The sequence below is a fragment of the Bubalus kerabau genome, chromosome 9 (genome assembly GCF_029407905.1).
Source record: "Bubalus kerabau isolate K-KA32 ecotype Philippines breed swamp buffalo chromosome 9, PCC_UOA_SB_1v2, whole genome shotgun sequence".
NCBI lineage: Eukaryota > Metazoa > Chordata > Mammalia > Artiodactyla > Bovidae > Bubalus > Bubalus kerabau.
In genome coordinates this window covers 46,219,833-46,234,929 of record NC_073632.1, presented here as the reverse complement: position 1 = coordinate 46,234,929, position 15,097 = coordinate 46,219,833, and the positions used below count along the sequence as shown (strand labels likewise).

Below are 15,097 nucleotides of genomic sequence, written 5' to 3'. Positions count from 1 at the left end.
AAGAAAGACAGCTGTGCCCTAGATCACCTAATGCTGATGAGGGCAAGCAAAGAACTAAACTGTTAAATCTACCATGGTTAAATAAACAGCAGAGAATTTGCTTTACTGGCTTGTGTTTGAACATTTATCATACCACAGGACATGAAACATGGGCCACTTTAGATAACCGATTTCACAGTTTTAGAAATCTTTCTTTTAAAGAAGCTGTCGTGGAATTGGGGCTACTCATCTAAAATCAAATTAAATGTGAACATTTCTCCCCATTTTTGCTTTACACACACATATTAATAGATCTTTGTTGTTGTTGTTTAGTCACTAAATTGTGTCTGACTTTTTTGCCACCCTGTGGTCTGTAGCCTGCTAGACTCCTCTGTCCATGGGATTTTCCAGGCAAGAATACTGGAGTGGGTTGCCATTTCCTTCTCCAGGGGATCTTTCTGACCCAGGGATCAAACCTGAATCTCCTGCATTGGCAGGCAGATTCTTTACCACTGAGCCACCAGGGAAGCCATTTAATGGATCTTAGAAGTGTATTCTTTGTGTTAAAGTCAAACCTGTATTTATATTAAAAATAAGCTTAGTCCTTTGATGCATTCCTTTTTTTGCTAAATATTTTTGAAAGTCCAATATTTTAAACTTTTACATTACAAAAATAATGTTGTTTTCTTCTACCATATCCTCATGTCCCCCAAGGGGTAACCACATTTCCTTGTACAATTACAAATTGTGTGTATGTGTGTGTAAGAAATGAAAATGAGATCATAGTTTACATAATGGCCTGAAAGTTTTTCTTTTTAACCCAATAATATATAATATAATGACTTGCTTTCTTTTTTGGGTAATTTTTTTTTGGGGGCTGTGCCATGCAGCCGGCAGGATCTTAGTTCCCTGACCAGGGATTGAACCCAGGCCTGGGCAGTGAAAGCACTGAGTCCTAACCATTGGAGCACCAGGGAATTCTCTTTTGGGTGTTCTTTAAGACTAAAAGCATGAGTACTTGCTGAACAAATAAGCATGCCCTTGAGACATAACTTTTCATGACAGTTTATACTTCTGAAACATTTTTCATCTCACCTCTACCTTAGAATCAAAAGGTTACTCCAGGCTTTGTGATGTCACAGGGTGGACAGACAACCATAAAACAATACCCACTTATGTATCCCGTCTCCAGCCAAAGTACAGTTTTACTTTTGCCAGTTTTCTAATCGTGAAGCAAGGGCTACATTAAACAATCTTTCAACTCTAAAGGTCGATGGCTCTACCTGATCACACCTGGCTTACCTGGACATTTTTCACAGCCCTTCCAGGAGCCACACCTCCCAAATAAATAGGACCCCTGATTTTCCAGTCAGCTCCTGTAGGGGGAAGACTTTCTTCTAAGACTCGAAGCCCATCAATTATCATTCGGCCGCTGCTCTTTTCCCGAATAAATATCACCTTGATGGAGAGAAGGACAACAGCGTATCTTTAGTACATCCAAAGATTAGTGGAAAGGCTGTGCTGCTTCTCCCCAACTGTGCTATCATTTGCAGTGCTGCGGAAGTTCTTTAAAGAGTGGTCCTTTCACCAAAGGTCAGGAGGCTTAATCTCTGAATACAGCTTATGTTTAGCAGAGTTCTCTGTCCCAGCTGGCAGCCTACATGCTCTCACTTCTAAATTTAATTATAATTAATTGTAATGCAGCTGACATTGCTTACTTTCCCACTATACACACACAGAGAATTGCTTTGATATTTAGGTTGTTCTACCTGTTGTATCCTTTCTTCCCAGTAATACAGCTGACATTGCTTATTTTTCCCACTATACACACACTGAATTGCTTTGATATTTAGGTTATTCTACCTGTTGTATCCTTTCTTCCTAACAGATTTACTCTATTTTGTACCTTCCATAGCTTAATCTAGGAGACACTCAGCAATCATAGAAAATTTAGAATATTATAGGCAGTGGAAAAAAACCCAGTCAAGTGAAAAATCCTTATAGAAACCAAACTTCAGCTTATGCCGACCACTGATCTTTTGTTTAAAATAACTGCACTAAAAATAGCTGATCTGTCAAAAAAATTATACTCAGATTATATTTCTTTTAAAATAATAAGCTTCAAGATTTTTGTAATAAATTAACGAAAGCTTCTGAACCTGAACTCTGAACATATAGCAACAAAATTGTAAATGGATGTTTCTAAAGAAACCACTAGTGGGTATCAGAATGGTGGACGTTTGCTGATAATATTCTCTGCCTTCGACTTACATCATGCCACAGTCCATCATTGTATTTCTCCTGGCTTCTAATCTTCAGTTTCTTGTGGCCAACATTAAACATGAAAACCAAGCGGCCATGGGCTAAGAACAGAGTCATGAAGTTATTCTCTTCTTGATCTGAGACATAGAAAATCATCCCATGGGAGGAACGTGTTTTCAGACGAATGGAAAACTGGGATCTGGTAAATGAAAAGGAAAAGCTTACCACTTGTCAAAGAAGACTGTGATCTCTAACTTCCCAAGACAATACAGCGTAAGGAAGAATAAAGCCATCTGATCTAATCCCAAGCAACATTACTTCTAATTACATCTTATTATTATTGTGAATATCAGGTAAGCACTGCTAATTCAAAAATGTAAATCCTCCATTTCCTCATACAACAAGGATAAATCCCACATTAAGAAAGTGTTGTTTCAATAAATGCTGGAGAAAATGTGGAGAAAAGGGAACCCTCTGGACTGTTGGTGGGAATGTAAATTGATACAGCCACTACGGAGAACAGTGTGGTGATTTCTTAAAAAACTGGGAATAAAACTACCATATGCATGCGTGCTAAGTCGCTTCAGTCGTGTCTGACTCCTTGCGATCGTATGGACTATACCCCACGAGGCTCCTCTGTTCATGGGATTCTCCAGGCAAGATTACTGGAGTGCATTGCCGTGCACTCCTCCAGGGGATCTTCCTGACTGAGGGATCAAACCCACATCTCTTACGTCTCCTGCACTGGCAGGTGGTTTCTTTATCACTAGCACCACCTCAGAAGCCCAAAACTACCATAAGACCCAGCAATTTCACTGCTGGGCATATGCCCTGAGAAAATCATAACTGAAAAAGACACCAGTACTCCAATGTTTATCGCAGCACTATTTACAATAGCCAGGACATGGAAGCAACCTAGATGTCCATTGACAGATGAATAAAGAAGTTGTGGACATATGTACAATGGAGTATTCCTCAGTCATAAAAAGAAAAGAGTTTGAATCAGTTCTAGTGACGTGGACGAATCTAGAGCCTGTTATTACAGAATGAAGTAAATCAAAGAAAAACAAGTTTCATAAAATAACACATACATATGGAATCTAGAAAAATGGTATTGATGAACCTATCTGCAGGGCAGGAATAGAGACGCAGACCAGAGGACAGACTTGTGGACACAGTGAGGGAAGGAGACGGCAGGACCACCTGAGAGAGTACCATGGAAACGTATACATTTCCATATGTAAAATAGACAGCTAGTGGGAAGCTGCCATATAACACAGGGAGCTCAAACCAGAGATGCCTAGAGGGTTGCGATAGGGTGGGGGGTGGGAGGGAGGTTCAAGAAGGAGGGGACATATGTATAATTATGGTTGATTCACATTGTTGTATGGCAGAAACCGACACAACATGGTAAAGCAATTATCCTCCAATTAAAAAATTTTTTTAAAAAGTGTTTCAGTAAAGGATAATATCATGTCTTGCTTTGAAAAACTGATTGCACTTAATTTAGTAAAAATCTTTATGCTAAGGAAGCTTCATGTAGACAAAATAATAGAGAGCAATTAATATGCATATAAAAATTTGCATAGAAACAATATGATTTATGTACTATCTAAAATACAGATTCAATTTTCTCCCCATAAAAATTAATCAATGGATATCACATGCTAAAAACAGCTACCAAAATGTGTAGAAATCAAATAAAATTTCTAGAAATTCAGCTTTAGGCCATAGATAAGGTACATTTATTAATTTCCAGTTTGATTAACTCTGTATTTTTCCTGAAGAATACAAAATACTGATTCTGCCTATTAGGCAAATAGGAAATTAGGAGTTTCTTACTGAATCCACTGATGGTATGAATGTTTGAAAGAGCTATATAAGAGTGCTGCTGCTGCTAAGTCGCTTCAGTCATGTCCGAGTCTGTGCAACACCATAGACGGCAGCCTACCAAGCTCCCCCGTCCCTGGGATTCTCTAGGCAAGAACACTGGAGTGGGTTGCCAATTCCTTCTCCAACGCATGAAAGTGAAAAGGGAAAGTGAAGTTGCTCAGTCGTGTCCGACTCTTAGTGACCCCATGGACTGCAGCCTACCAGGCTCCTCCGCCCATGGGATTTTCCAGGCAAGAGTACTGGAGTGGGGCGCCATTGCCTTCTCTGTATATATGAGTATCTGGGTGCTAATACTTTAAAAGAAATCTTAAATAATCCTAAATAACTTGGAGAGTTGTGAAACACCAGGAAGAAGTGATGAACTTTAGAGATAGCTTGAGGGTCAACAGAGACACAGTGCATTTGTATTTTTAGTGTCTTCAGACGCATTCCCACTTACAGTCTGAAAGCAATTTGTGTCGGAAAGGGAAGGTGACAGTAAGGTTACATGGTGAGTTATTTAAAATTTCCCCCATCTTCCTTTCTTTGATTGTATTTTCTTTTTCATTAAGTACAGCAAATTCCTAGGACAATGCTGTTATATGCATCTACTTTTGGGAAGAAAGTCACAGAGAATGTTATTTATTGGACAGTATGAATTATGTACTATTTAGTAACTGTTTTGATGAAAAAAAGAATAAGATTAGAGTAGCACAGAAAAATTATAGGAAAAATAACATATGGCAAGTAAGGATGAAGCCCAGCCAAGGCATCAAGTTTCTAAACGGATAGTGTGTTACTTTACTTTTCACCAAAATCTCTTTTTAGGTGTTCAAACTCTTGACGACTGTTGGCTGTCCCTCCGTACTGATAGGCGTGCTCTATCGCTCTAGGGCTGTTGGAAAGCTGGCAGTGCGAGTCTCTTGGAATATTCCTCTCTAGGAATTTCAGGCCAACAGGATCCCACGAAGGAGCATCTTTACTTTTCTCTCCCTGTAAGAGTAGGAAATGACTCATTTAAGGGATAAAACTGACAAACTAGTAGCAAAAATTCACTTTTAATTTTTTATCATTAATAATGATGATTAAATAATTAAAGTGTATATTCTTTGTACGTATTCCACTTGTAAAATATTAGACCTCTCCATTCCTCTACTACCATAAGCAAATGCCAGCAGCAGCTGCAGCAGTAACAAAAAACGACAACAGAGTATGTTAACAAACCCCAAATTCCCATTTACAGTCTGAAAACAATTTGTATAGTGAAGCTACAGAGACGAGTGCTCTGTGATTTAAATTAAATGTACATTTTAATCAATGGTGGAAAATGAAAAAATTGGCAATAAAGACCCTTGAGAGACTTGATAAATAAAATCCTCATATCATATGCAACAATACCACTTGAATACACATATTATTATTTACATAACCTGCATAAAAAGTTAAATACTTAGTAACATCTTCAAAATATTTTTTAAAGAATGTTTTGGGTGATAAGATATGTAGCAAACTTATGTGACAGGATATAGAACAATTTTTAAAAATTATTTTGTGCTCTTAAAATTGCACTATTGATTTTAAAATTTACAGTTCTGAAACTAAAGACTAATATTTAATGGTTATTTAGTCAATTTCTGAAGCAAAAGTAAATGCAAGTAAATCTGAGCATTCAGTTATTTACTCATTTATTCAAGCAAATGTTTATTGAGTACCTAATAGGTAGGAGTGAAGAAGAAAAAAAAAAATCAATGTTTCTGTGTGCCTTCAGTGGGCAGTGTGTGGTGGGGAACAGAAAGGTGAGTGAGACATGGTTCCTGCTTTTTAAGGACTGAAAATTGATTTGGCTTTTAAACAACAAATTGGAAGACAGGTTGTAGCTGGAGAGAAAGGACCTTAGATGACTTGGTAAAGGATGGAGTTTTGTTTTTTAGGTGATGAGAAGCACCACAGGTTTGAAAAGCAGGGAGTGGCCTAATCTGATCCACTTGGGAAGAAACCTTGCAATAAAGTAAGAAGAGAGAGGAAATGTTTGGAGCTAGGGAGCTGGAGAACACAGCAAGAGTCAGGTTGAGACACAGGATCAGAGGGGAGAGGACAATTTCTGGTTCAGGATTGCTGAATGAATGCACATAGCTTTCCCCCTCCCTAATTCCCATCGAAATGTCAGAAGAACTATACACATAAAAATAAATCCACCGTAGTCCTGGAAGTAGAGGAGGATTTCTACTAGTCAAACAAAGCAGTGTGGAATTTCCATAAAACAATATTGTAATACAGACTGGAACAGATTGACTATATATATATTTTTTTTTTTTTTTTTTTTTTTTTTTGGTTGTGCTGGGTCTTCATTGCTGTGCACAGGCTTTCTCTAATTGTGGCAAGTGGAGGGCATGTAAAATCTTCCTAGACCAGGGATTGAACCTGCATCCCCTGTATTAGCAGGTGGATTCTTAACCACGAGATCACAAGGGAAGCCCAAAACTCTTAATCTCATATGGGAAAAGATAAGACCTCCAAAAAAGTCTGTGTTCTGGGCAAATCCAAGAAATGAAGGAAATGCAAATCAAACCCACAGTGAGCTATCACCTCACACCTGTCAGAATGGCTATCATCAAAAAGAACACAAACTGGTGAGGGTGTGGAGAAAAAGGCATCCTCTTACACTGTTGGTGGGAATGCAGACTGGTGCAGCCACTGTGGAAAACAGCATGAAGGTATCTCAAAAAACTAAAAATATCACAGAACTACCATATGACCCAGCAATTCCACTCCTGGGGATATATCCAAAATAACACAAAAAGTCTTATTTGAAGAGATACATATACCCAATGTTCACAGTAGCATTGTTTACAGTTGCTAAGATACGGAAACAACCTAAAAGACCATCAAAAGATGAATAAAGAAGATACATACATTATACACACACACACACAAAGGACTACTACTCAGTCATAAAAAGAACAGAATTTTGCCATTTGCAGCAACATAGATGGACTTGCAGAACATAATGTTAAGTGAATAAGTCAGAGAAAGACAAATACTGTGGGATATCATTTATATGTGGAATCTAAAAAAGACAACAAACTAGTGACTATAACAAAAAAGAAGCAGACTCAGAGAGAGAACAAACTAGTGGTCAGCAGGGGGAGAGGAAAGTGGGGAGGGGCAGTGCAAGGGTGGAGAATAAGAGGTACGAACTATTAGGTATAAAATAAGCTACAGGGATATATTGAACAACATGGGGAATATGGCCAATATTTTATATTAACTATAAATGGAGTACGACCTTTAAAAATCATGAATCACTATATACTGTATACCTGTAACTTATGTAACATTATATAACTATACTTCAATTAAAAAAACAAATAAAATAAAATAGGGGTTAAGGCTGGCCTCACTGATCAGATGAGAGTTGGGCAATACTTGAGAAGCTGTCAATGCAGATATTTGGGGGAAGCATGGTCTAGATAAGAGGAAAGCTCAAGGGAGGATCTTAAGGCAGGAGTGTACCTGGCTTGTTCTAGAAACAGCCGGTAGATCACTAGGAGGAGAAGAGCAAGTGAGAACAAGGGTCTCTATGACACTGTAGGAACTTCAGCGTTTAATCTGAGTGCAGTGGGAGGACCATTTTGAACACAGAAGTAACATGATAAGGCATGTTTAAAAGGACCTGGTTGTTGTGCTGAGAATATACTATTGGGGAACAAGGTAAAAACAGGGAGGCCTGTTGGGAGGCTATTACAGTGATTCAGATGAGAGACGACAATGGCTTGGACCAGATGGCGGCACTGGCACCTGACTGCATTGTTTACATTGGGCAGGAAGGAGTCGGGAGGGTCAGACTGAAAGAATGAGAAGGAACTGGACCTTCATTTGTAATGAAGGCAAATAATGTACATGCTAGGTGTAAAACGAATGAGAGAACAGTCATCAGTGGCTGCAATTTAAGACTCAAGATTTTGAATGCAAAGTCACTCAGGTTGATGCCGCAGATCAACTGTGGATGTGAGTGGTTAAAAGCAAGGCCAAGGAAGGAGGGAAAACAAGGTAAGATCAGAAACTAATGATTTCTAGGACTGTGACAGAAACTAGAGGCTGTTATGCAACAACAAATGATACTAGAGAATGATCACAGTAAATAGTATATATTTTTATATAAATTACAGAGCAATTTTAACCACTGTAATGAAAGCAGTTGGAAGTAAGAGCAAAAGCTTACTCAAACTGTTTCTTTGGGAATAAGAACCAATACAACAAATCTGGTAAACTGCAATATCAGATACTACAGAAATCATATCTTTCATACAAACACAGTTGCAAATGAGTAAATTCAATAAAGCACCAGTGATTAGAATTGTATGTGTGGAATAAAAGGGCAATCTAGAAGTTGGTGCAGCATTATCTTTTTTACCTTTTTATTCTGATTTGTTTTAGGCTTTGAGGAATTTCTTCCTTTTTTGTGAAGGAGAAACAATGGTGAAGACTCAATGGGACACTCATAAAGAGAAGTGTGGACCTTTTCAGAATACCGCTGGAAATCTTCGACCTCTACATCTCTATCCAACCTGTGTTTATAACAGAGGAAAGAAAAATCTTAAGAATGTTGTTCAGAATTACATGATGAAACTATGGAAGTCAAGGAACTTTAGCAATTAATGTATGTGTGTGTGTGTGTATGTGATGGGTCTTTATCCACCAACCACTATCTTAATTAGAACCCTTTAATTGATCATTTAACCAATTAACCAATAACTCTGTGCCTGGCACCAGCACACTCTGACAGATGAACATGTCTTCCCTCACCATGTCCTGGATGATGGGGACCTCATCTGTGTTACTTAATCTGTATTAAATTCCTCCCTTGCATGTTTTTGAACTCAGGGGATTCTCATTGTCTATGTTAAGGATAAAACAACATGGCAGTCTACCGAATTGGAGAAGATATTTGCAAATAATATATCTGATAAGGGGTTAATATAAAAAATACACAAAGAACTCATACAATTGAACATTAAAACCAAACAACTTGATTGAAAAAGGGGGCATAGGACCTAAACAGACATTTCTCCAAAGAAGACATAAAGACATAAAATAGACACATGAAAAGATGCTTAACATCACTAATCATCAGGAAAATGCAAATCAAAACCACGAAGAGATACCACTCACCTGTCATGATGCCTATCATAAAAAAGACAAGATACAAGAAGTGTTAGTGAGGATGCAGAGAAAAGGGAACCCTCACGTTTTGTTGGTAGGAATGTAACTTAGTGCAGCCACTATGGAAAACAGGCTTCTCAAAACATTAAAACAGAACTACCACATGATCCAGCAATTCCATTGCTGGGTATTTACCAGAAGAAAACAAAAAGACTGATTTGAAAAGATACATGCACCCCTAGTTTCACTGCAGCATTATTTACAACAGCCACAATATGGAAGCAACTTAAGCGTTGACTGATAGATGAAGATGAATGGATAAAGATGGGCTATGTATATGTATATGAAATATTAGTTAGCCATGAAAAATGAAATCTTGCCATTTGTGACATGGATGGATCTAGAGGGTATTATGTTAAATGAAATAAGTCAGATGGAGAAAGACTACTATATGATTTCACTTAAAAGTGGAATCTAAAAAACAAAACAAACAACAAAACAGGGTCACAGATACAGAGAGCAAATGGGTGGATGCAGAAGGGGAGGTATGAGTCCAAAATTGGTGAAAAGGATTAAGAGGTACAAACCTCCACTTATAAATAAGCCATGGGCATCTAATAAACAACATAAGGAATATAGTTGATAACATTATAATAACAGTATGGTGAAAGATGGTTAGTAGACTTATCTTGGTGAGTACTTCATATACGCAAATGTCTCCTGAGAAATCTGTATGCAGGTCAAGAAGCAACAGTTATAACTAGATATGGAACAATGGACTGGTTCCAAATTGGGGAAGGAGTACGTCAAGGCTGAATAATGTCACCCTGCTTATTTAACTTACTTGCAGAGTATATCATAAGAAATGGCAGGCTAGATGAATCACAAACTGGAATCAAGATTTCTGGGAGAAATAGAAACAACCTCAGATATGCAGATGATACCACTCTAATGGCAGAAAGTAAAGAGTAACTAGAGAACTTCTTTTTCTTTCTTTTTTTTTTTTGATGAGGGCAAAAGAGAAGAGTGAAAAAGCTGGCCGAAAACTTAACAGTCAAAAAACTAAGATCATGGCATCCAGTCCCATCACTTTATGGCAAATAGATGGGGAAAAAGTGGAAGCAGTGACAGATTTTATTTTCTTGGGCTCCAAAATCACTGTGGACGGTGATGGCAGCCATGAAATTAAAAGACACTTGCTCCTTGGAAGAAAAGCTATGACAAACCTAGACAACATATGAAAAAGGAGAGACATCATTTTGCTGACAAAGGTCTGTCTAGTCAAAGCTATGGTTTTTCCAGTAGTCACATATGGATGTGAGAGTTGAACACATAAAGAAGGCTGAGCACTGAAGAATTGATGCTTTTGAATTGTGGAGCTGGAGAAGACTCTTGAGAGTCCCTTGGATTGCAAGGAGATCAAACCAGTCAATCCTAAAGGAAATCAACCTTAAATATTCATTGGAAGGACTGACGCTACAGCTGAAGCTCCAGTACTTTGGCCACCTGATGTGAAGAGCCGACTCATTAGAAAAGACCCTGATGCTGGGAAAGATTGAAGGCAAAAGGAGAAGCGGGTGGCAGAGGATAAGATGGTTAGATAGCAACACCAACTCAAAGGACATGAATATGAGCAAATTCAAGGAGATAACAGAGGACAGAGGAGCCTGGTGTGCTGCAGTCCATGGGGTTGAAAACAGTCAGACCTGACTTAGAGACTGAACAACAATCAGATGTCAAATCACTATGTAGTATACCTGAAACTGACATAATACTGTACATCAACCAAATTTCAACAAGAGAAAATTAAGGAAAAAATAGTCATGCATTAAATTAATATAAAAAACTCTTAAACCTCTGAGGATGATTTGGGTATGTTGCTCTGTATTATACCACTGACAGTAAGTACAGAAGTAACCACATTTAACATTCACAGTCTGCTGTATGCCATGTGCTTTATGCACATTATCTCAATTAATCCTCATAACAAGTTTACCAAGCAGGCCCTATTATTATCTGCATTTTGCAGCTGAAGAAACAAAGGCTTACTTAGCCGATGCCATACAAAAATTAAAAGGCAAAAAACTTACACACAAACCCAAGTGTGTCAGTTTTTCAAGCACATGCAAGCATTTAATTACTACCCTCCTGTGCCCCCAATATTTCATAGTTCTTAGTTTTATTAAGGAAAATATTTTAATTATCAACTTGAATGTCTTTACGGATCATGCAGATTTATGAATACTAAAAATACTGTACCTGGTGAAGTAGGCATTACTTAAACATCCGGTGAAATTAGCATACTGGGGAGTGATGGGTGAGCCGCCAAAGTAGAACTTCTTTTCACCTGCTTGGGTCTGCTCCACTTTCCCTTTGGTAGGGTTCTTACTCCCAAGTCTGCTTTTATCTACTATCAATTCATACCTGTAAGGGAAAAAGCTTTTTTAAGCACTACACAGCCAACGTATTACTTGAGTTCCATTCTAGTTTGTATGTTTTCTCATGGAATTGAGAAATGGAACATTTGGTTAATGACAAGATAACAAGTTGCCAGACTCTTTGTGAGGCTCAGAATAAAATGGATGAATATTTCTATATGCAGAAAAGACTCTCCAAATCATGACTGGAATTTAAATCCATAGAAGCAGGTTCAAATGACTAGTCATCAGTAACTTTTCTTTTTTTTTTGGTGTGGAAAAATCAGAACATAAATCATAGTGATCATTTAATCACATTTATGGGAAGCTATTTTCATTCTAAAGCACATTGACAGTGATTGGAAATGGTGTCTTGAAAAGAACTATGAACATTTTCTTTTAATGGGAGGGCTCCCCAGGAATGGACACAGAATAGCGGCAGTCTGCAACAGAAAATATATTGCTTTTGCAGAAAGAATTTTCCTTTTATGAAAGAGAAATACAGTATTACATACTTTAAAGATAAAGTTAAGACTTTTTAAAGTGAAGTTAAAGTGTTAGTCACTCAGTTGTGTCTGACTCTTTGTGACCCCACAGACTGTAGCCACCAAGCTCCTCTGTCCATGGAATTCTCCAGGCAAGAATACAGGAGTGGGTTGTCATTTCCTTCTCCAAAGACTTTTTAAAATGTGACCATAAATGTAACTTTCTCAATTTGTTTAATTAAAACCTAATGAAACCTGTTGTTTGTTAACTTTTTCTATGTACAAAACACTGCACTCCATTTAGTTTAAGTGGTATGTACTGGTACTTCCTTCAAGGAAATTATAGCTTATGGTTTCACTGGGAAAATTTTTATATACCTGTTAATTAATTTTAGAGTGACTTATTTTGCATGTTTTAAAAATTAACAGCAATTAAAAAAAAAAGTAAGTTGTTCCTCTACCATTTTTTTTAAACACTAGAAAGGTAATAAGAGATAGTCTATTATTAGTAGTGGTCATTGGACGAATTCATGTCCTACAGGTAAAGCCACGTGGTGGAAAGAACATAAAGTGAGGAGCTATACCTTGCTGGGGAGACGGAGGTAATGATGAAGTGGGACAGCCCATCATTGTACTGCTTGTCTGCCGACTGCACCTTGATTCCCTTTACATCCATGATTACAGTGCCATTATTCAGTGAGATGGAGAACATGTCTGACTGAAACGCAAGCACAGGTTTTTTAACAATGGAAGCCAGGGATCCAAAAGGTGGACATGTTTTCAGCATTTACTTATAGGACTGCTTAAAGGAACACACACATGTGAGAGGTTTGCTTGAAAAATAATTTCTATGAACAGCAACAAGAAAATCCTCTATTGCCTGGACTGGTATGCTGCTTATAAAATTAGACACGTTTCAATGGAAAGAGGAATGTCTTGTATTTAAACTGAAAATTTCAGGTGATTTTGTCATGCTAAGTAGCTGTTATCCCAGCCTCAGTTACTTTCTTTACTCAAGCATTTCTCTTCTGTCATCAGCCTCACTTTTGAAAAACCAGTATTTTAACTTCCTTGGGAAGGTAGTGAGACGACTAGGCAAGAGTTATTTTGCTAGTGTGGCTTGAGGTGGATGAAACTGGAGCCTATTATACAGAGTGAAGTAAGCCAGAAAGAAAAACACCAATACGGTATACTAACGCATATATATGGAATTTAGAAAGATGGTAACAATAACCCTGTGTACGAGACAGCAAAAGAGACACTGATGTATAGAACAGTCTTATGGACTCTGTGGGAGAGGGAGAGGGTGGAAAGATTTGGGAGAATGGCATTGAAACATGTAAAATATCATGTATGAAACGAGTTGCCAGTCCAGGTTTGATGCACGATACTGGATGCTTGGGGCTGGTGCACTGGGACGACCCAGAGGGATGGTATGGGGAGGGAGGAGGGAGGAGGGTTCAGGATGGGGAACACATGTATACCTGTGGCGGATTCATTTTGATATTTGGCAAAACTAATACCATTTTGTAAAGTTGAGGGTTCAGGATGGGGAACACATGTATACCTGTGGCGGATTCATTTTGATGTTTGGCAAAACTAATACAATTATGTAAAGTTTAAAAATAAAATAAAATTAAAAAAAAGCATCAAAAAAAAAAAGTAAAAAAAAAAAAAAGTTTCACTTTCCAGCTGTGGTACATATACACAATGGAATATTACTCAGCTATTAAAAAGAATGCATTTGAATCAGTTCTAATGATGTGGATGAACCTGGAGCCTATTATACAAAGTATATCAGAAAGAAAAACACCAATACAGTATATTAATGCATATATATGGAATTTAGAAAGATGGTAACAATGACCCCATGTGCGAGACAGCAAAAGAGAGACAGATGTAAAGAACAGACTTTTGGACTCTGTGGGAGAAGGCGAGGGTGGGATGATTTGAGAGAATAGCATTGAAACATGTATATTATCATATGTGAAATAGATCGCCAGTCCAGGTTGGATGCATGAGACAGGGTGCTCAGGGCTGGTGCACTGGGATGACCCTGAGGGATGGGATGGGGAGAGAGGTGGGTGGGGGGTTCAGGATGGGGAACACATTACACCCCCATGGCTGTTTCATGTGAATGAATGGCAAAAACCATGACAATATCGTAAAGTAATTAGCCTCCAATTAAAAAAAAAAAAGGAACAGAAAAAAAAAGAAAAAAAATGTTTCATTTTCCATTTACAGATGCAGAAAATTAAAAAATAGCAGAAGTTAACATCTATTTTTGTGAATTTCTTTATTGTTTGGCAATATTCCTTAAAATATTGGCAAAATGATAATCTTCCTTTTCTTCCCTGATATGGGCCTCAATCTCTACAGTTAGCTCTCAACATAAATACTTTAAGGTCACCAAACTTTTATAAAAGTTATTTTATTCTTGACATAGTATTAGTATATCTCTGTTCAGTTCAGTTCAGTTGCTCAGTTGTGTCTAACTCTTTGCGACCCCAAGGACTGCTACCCATGGACTGTAGCTAAAGTTCTACAGCAAATTAAAAAACTATTTCATAAATTGAGTCACACGTACTGTATATATACACTGAGGTTCTTAGCATATTTTGTGCTATGACTCTTTCGATAGTTTGGTGACACATATGGGCTCCTTCATAAAATATTTTAAAATCACTCAATAAAATATGTAGGAATACAAAGGAAACCAATTATGTTGAAATACAGTTTCAAAATACCAAAATGATAAATATGTGATATATATGTACTTCTACATTAAAGCACTAAATAATAAAATCTAGTAGCAGATCTAATAACTACTTTAATTTAGAAGTAGCAATAAACAAAAATGGTATTTTGAGATATATATAACATGGAATGAAAAATACCTTTAATTTATACTAAAGACAA

The 15,097-nt window shown here is 37.5% G+C and overlaps 1 protein-coding gene across 3 annotated transcripts in view; it reads right to left on the bottom strand.

Annotated features, from left to right (window-relative positions):
- LAMA4 (laminin subunit alpha 4) overlaps window positions 1–15,097 on the bottom strand; it is a 142,281-nt gene that overhangs the window by 8,611 nt on the left and 118,573 nt on the right. For all 3 annotated transcript variants that reach the window (XM_055535140.1, XM_055535139.1, XM_055535141.1), the window contains 6 exons: window positions 12,763–12,896; window positions 11,536–11,700; window positions 8,528–8,681; window positions 4,919–5,106; window positions 2,251–2,440; window positions 1,282–1,437 (listed from right to left, as the gene is read on the bottom strand). In XM_055535140.1, the coding sequence (XP_055391115.1) occupies window positions 1,282–1,437; window positions 2,251–2,440; window positions 4,919–5,106; window positions 8,528–8,681; window positions 11,536–11,700; window positions 12,763–12,896 (987 nt within the window). The remainder of the gene's footprint in view (window positions 1–1,281; window positions 1,438–2,250; window positions 2,441–4,918; window positions 5,107–8,527; window positions 8,682–11,535; window positions 11,701–12,762; window positions 12,897–15,097) is intronic.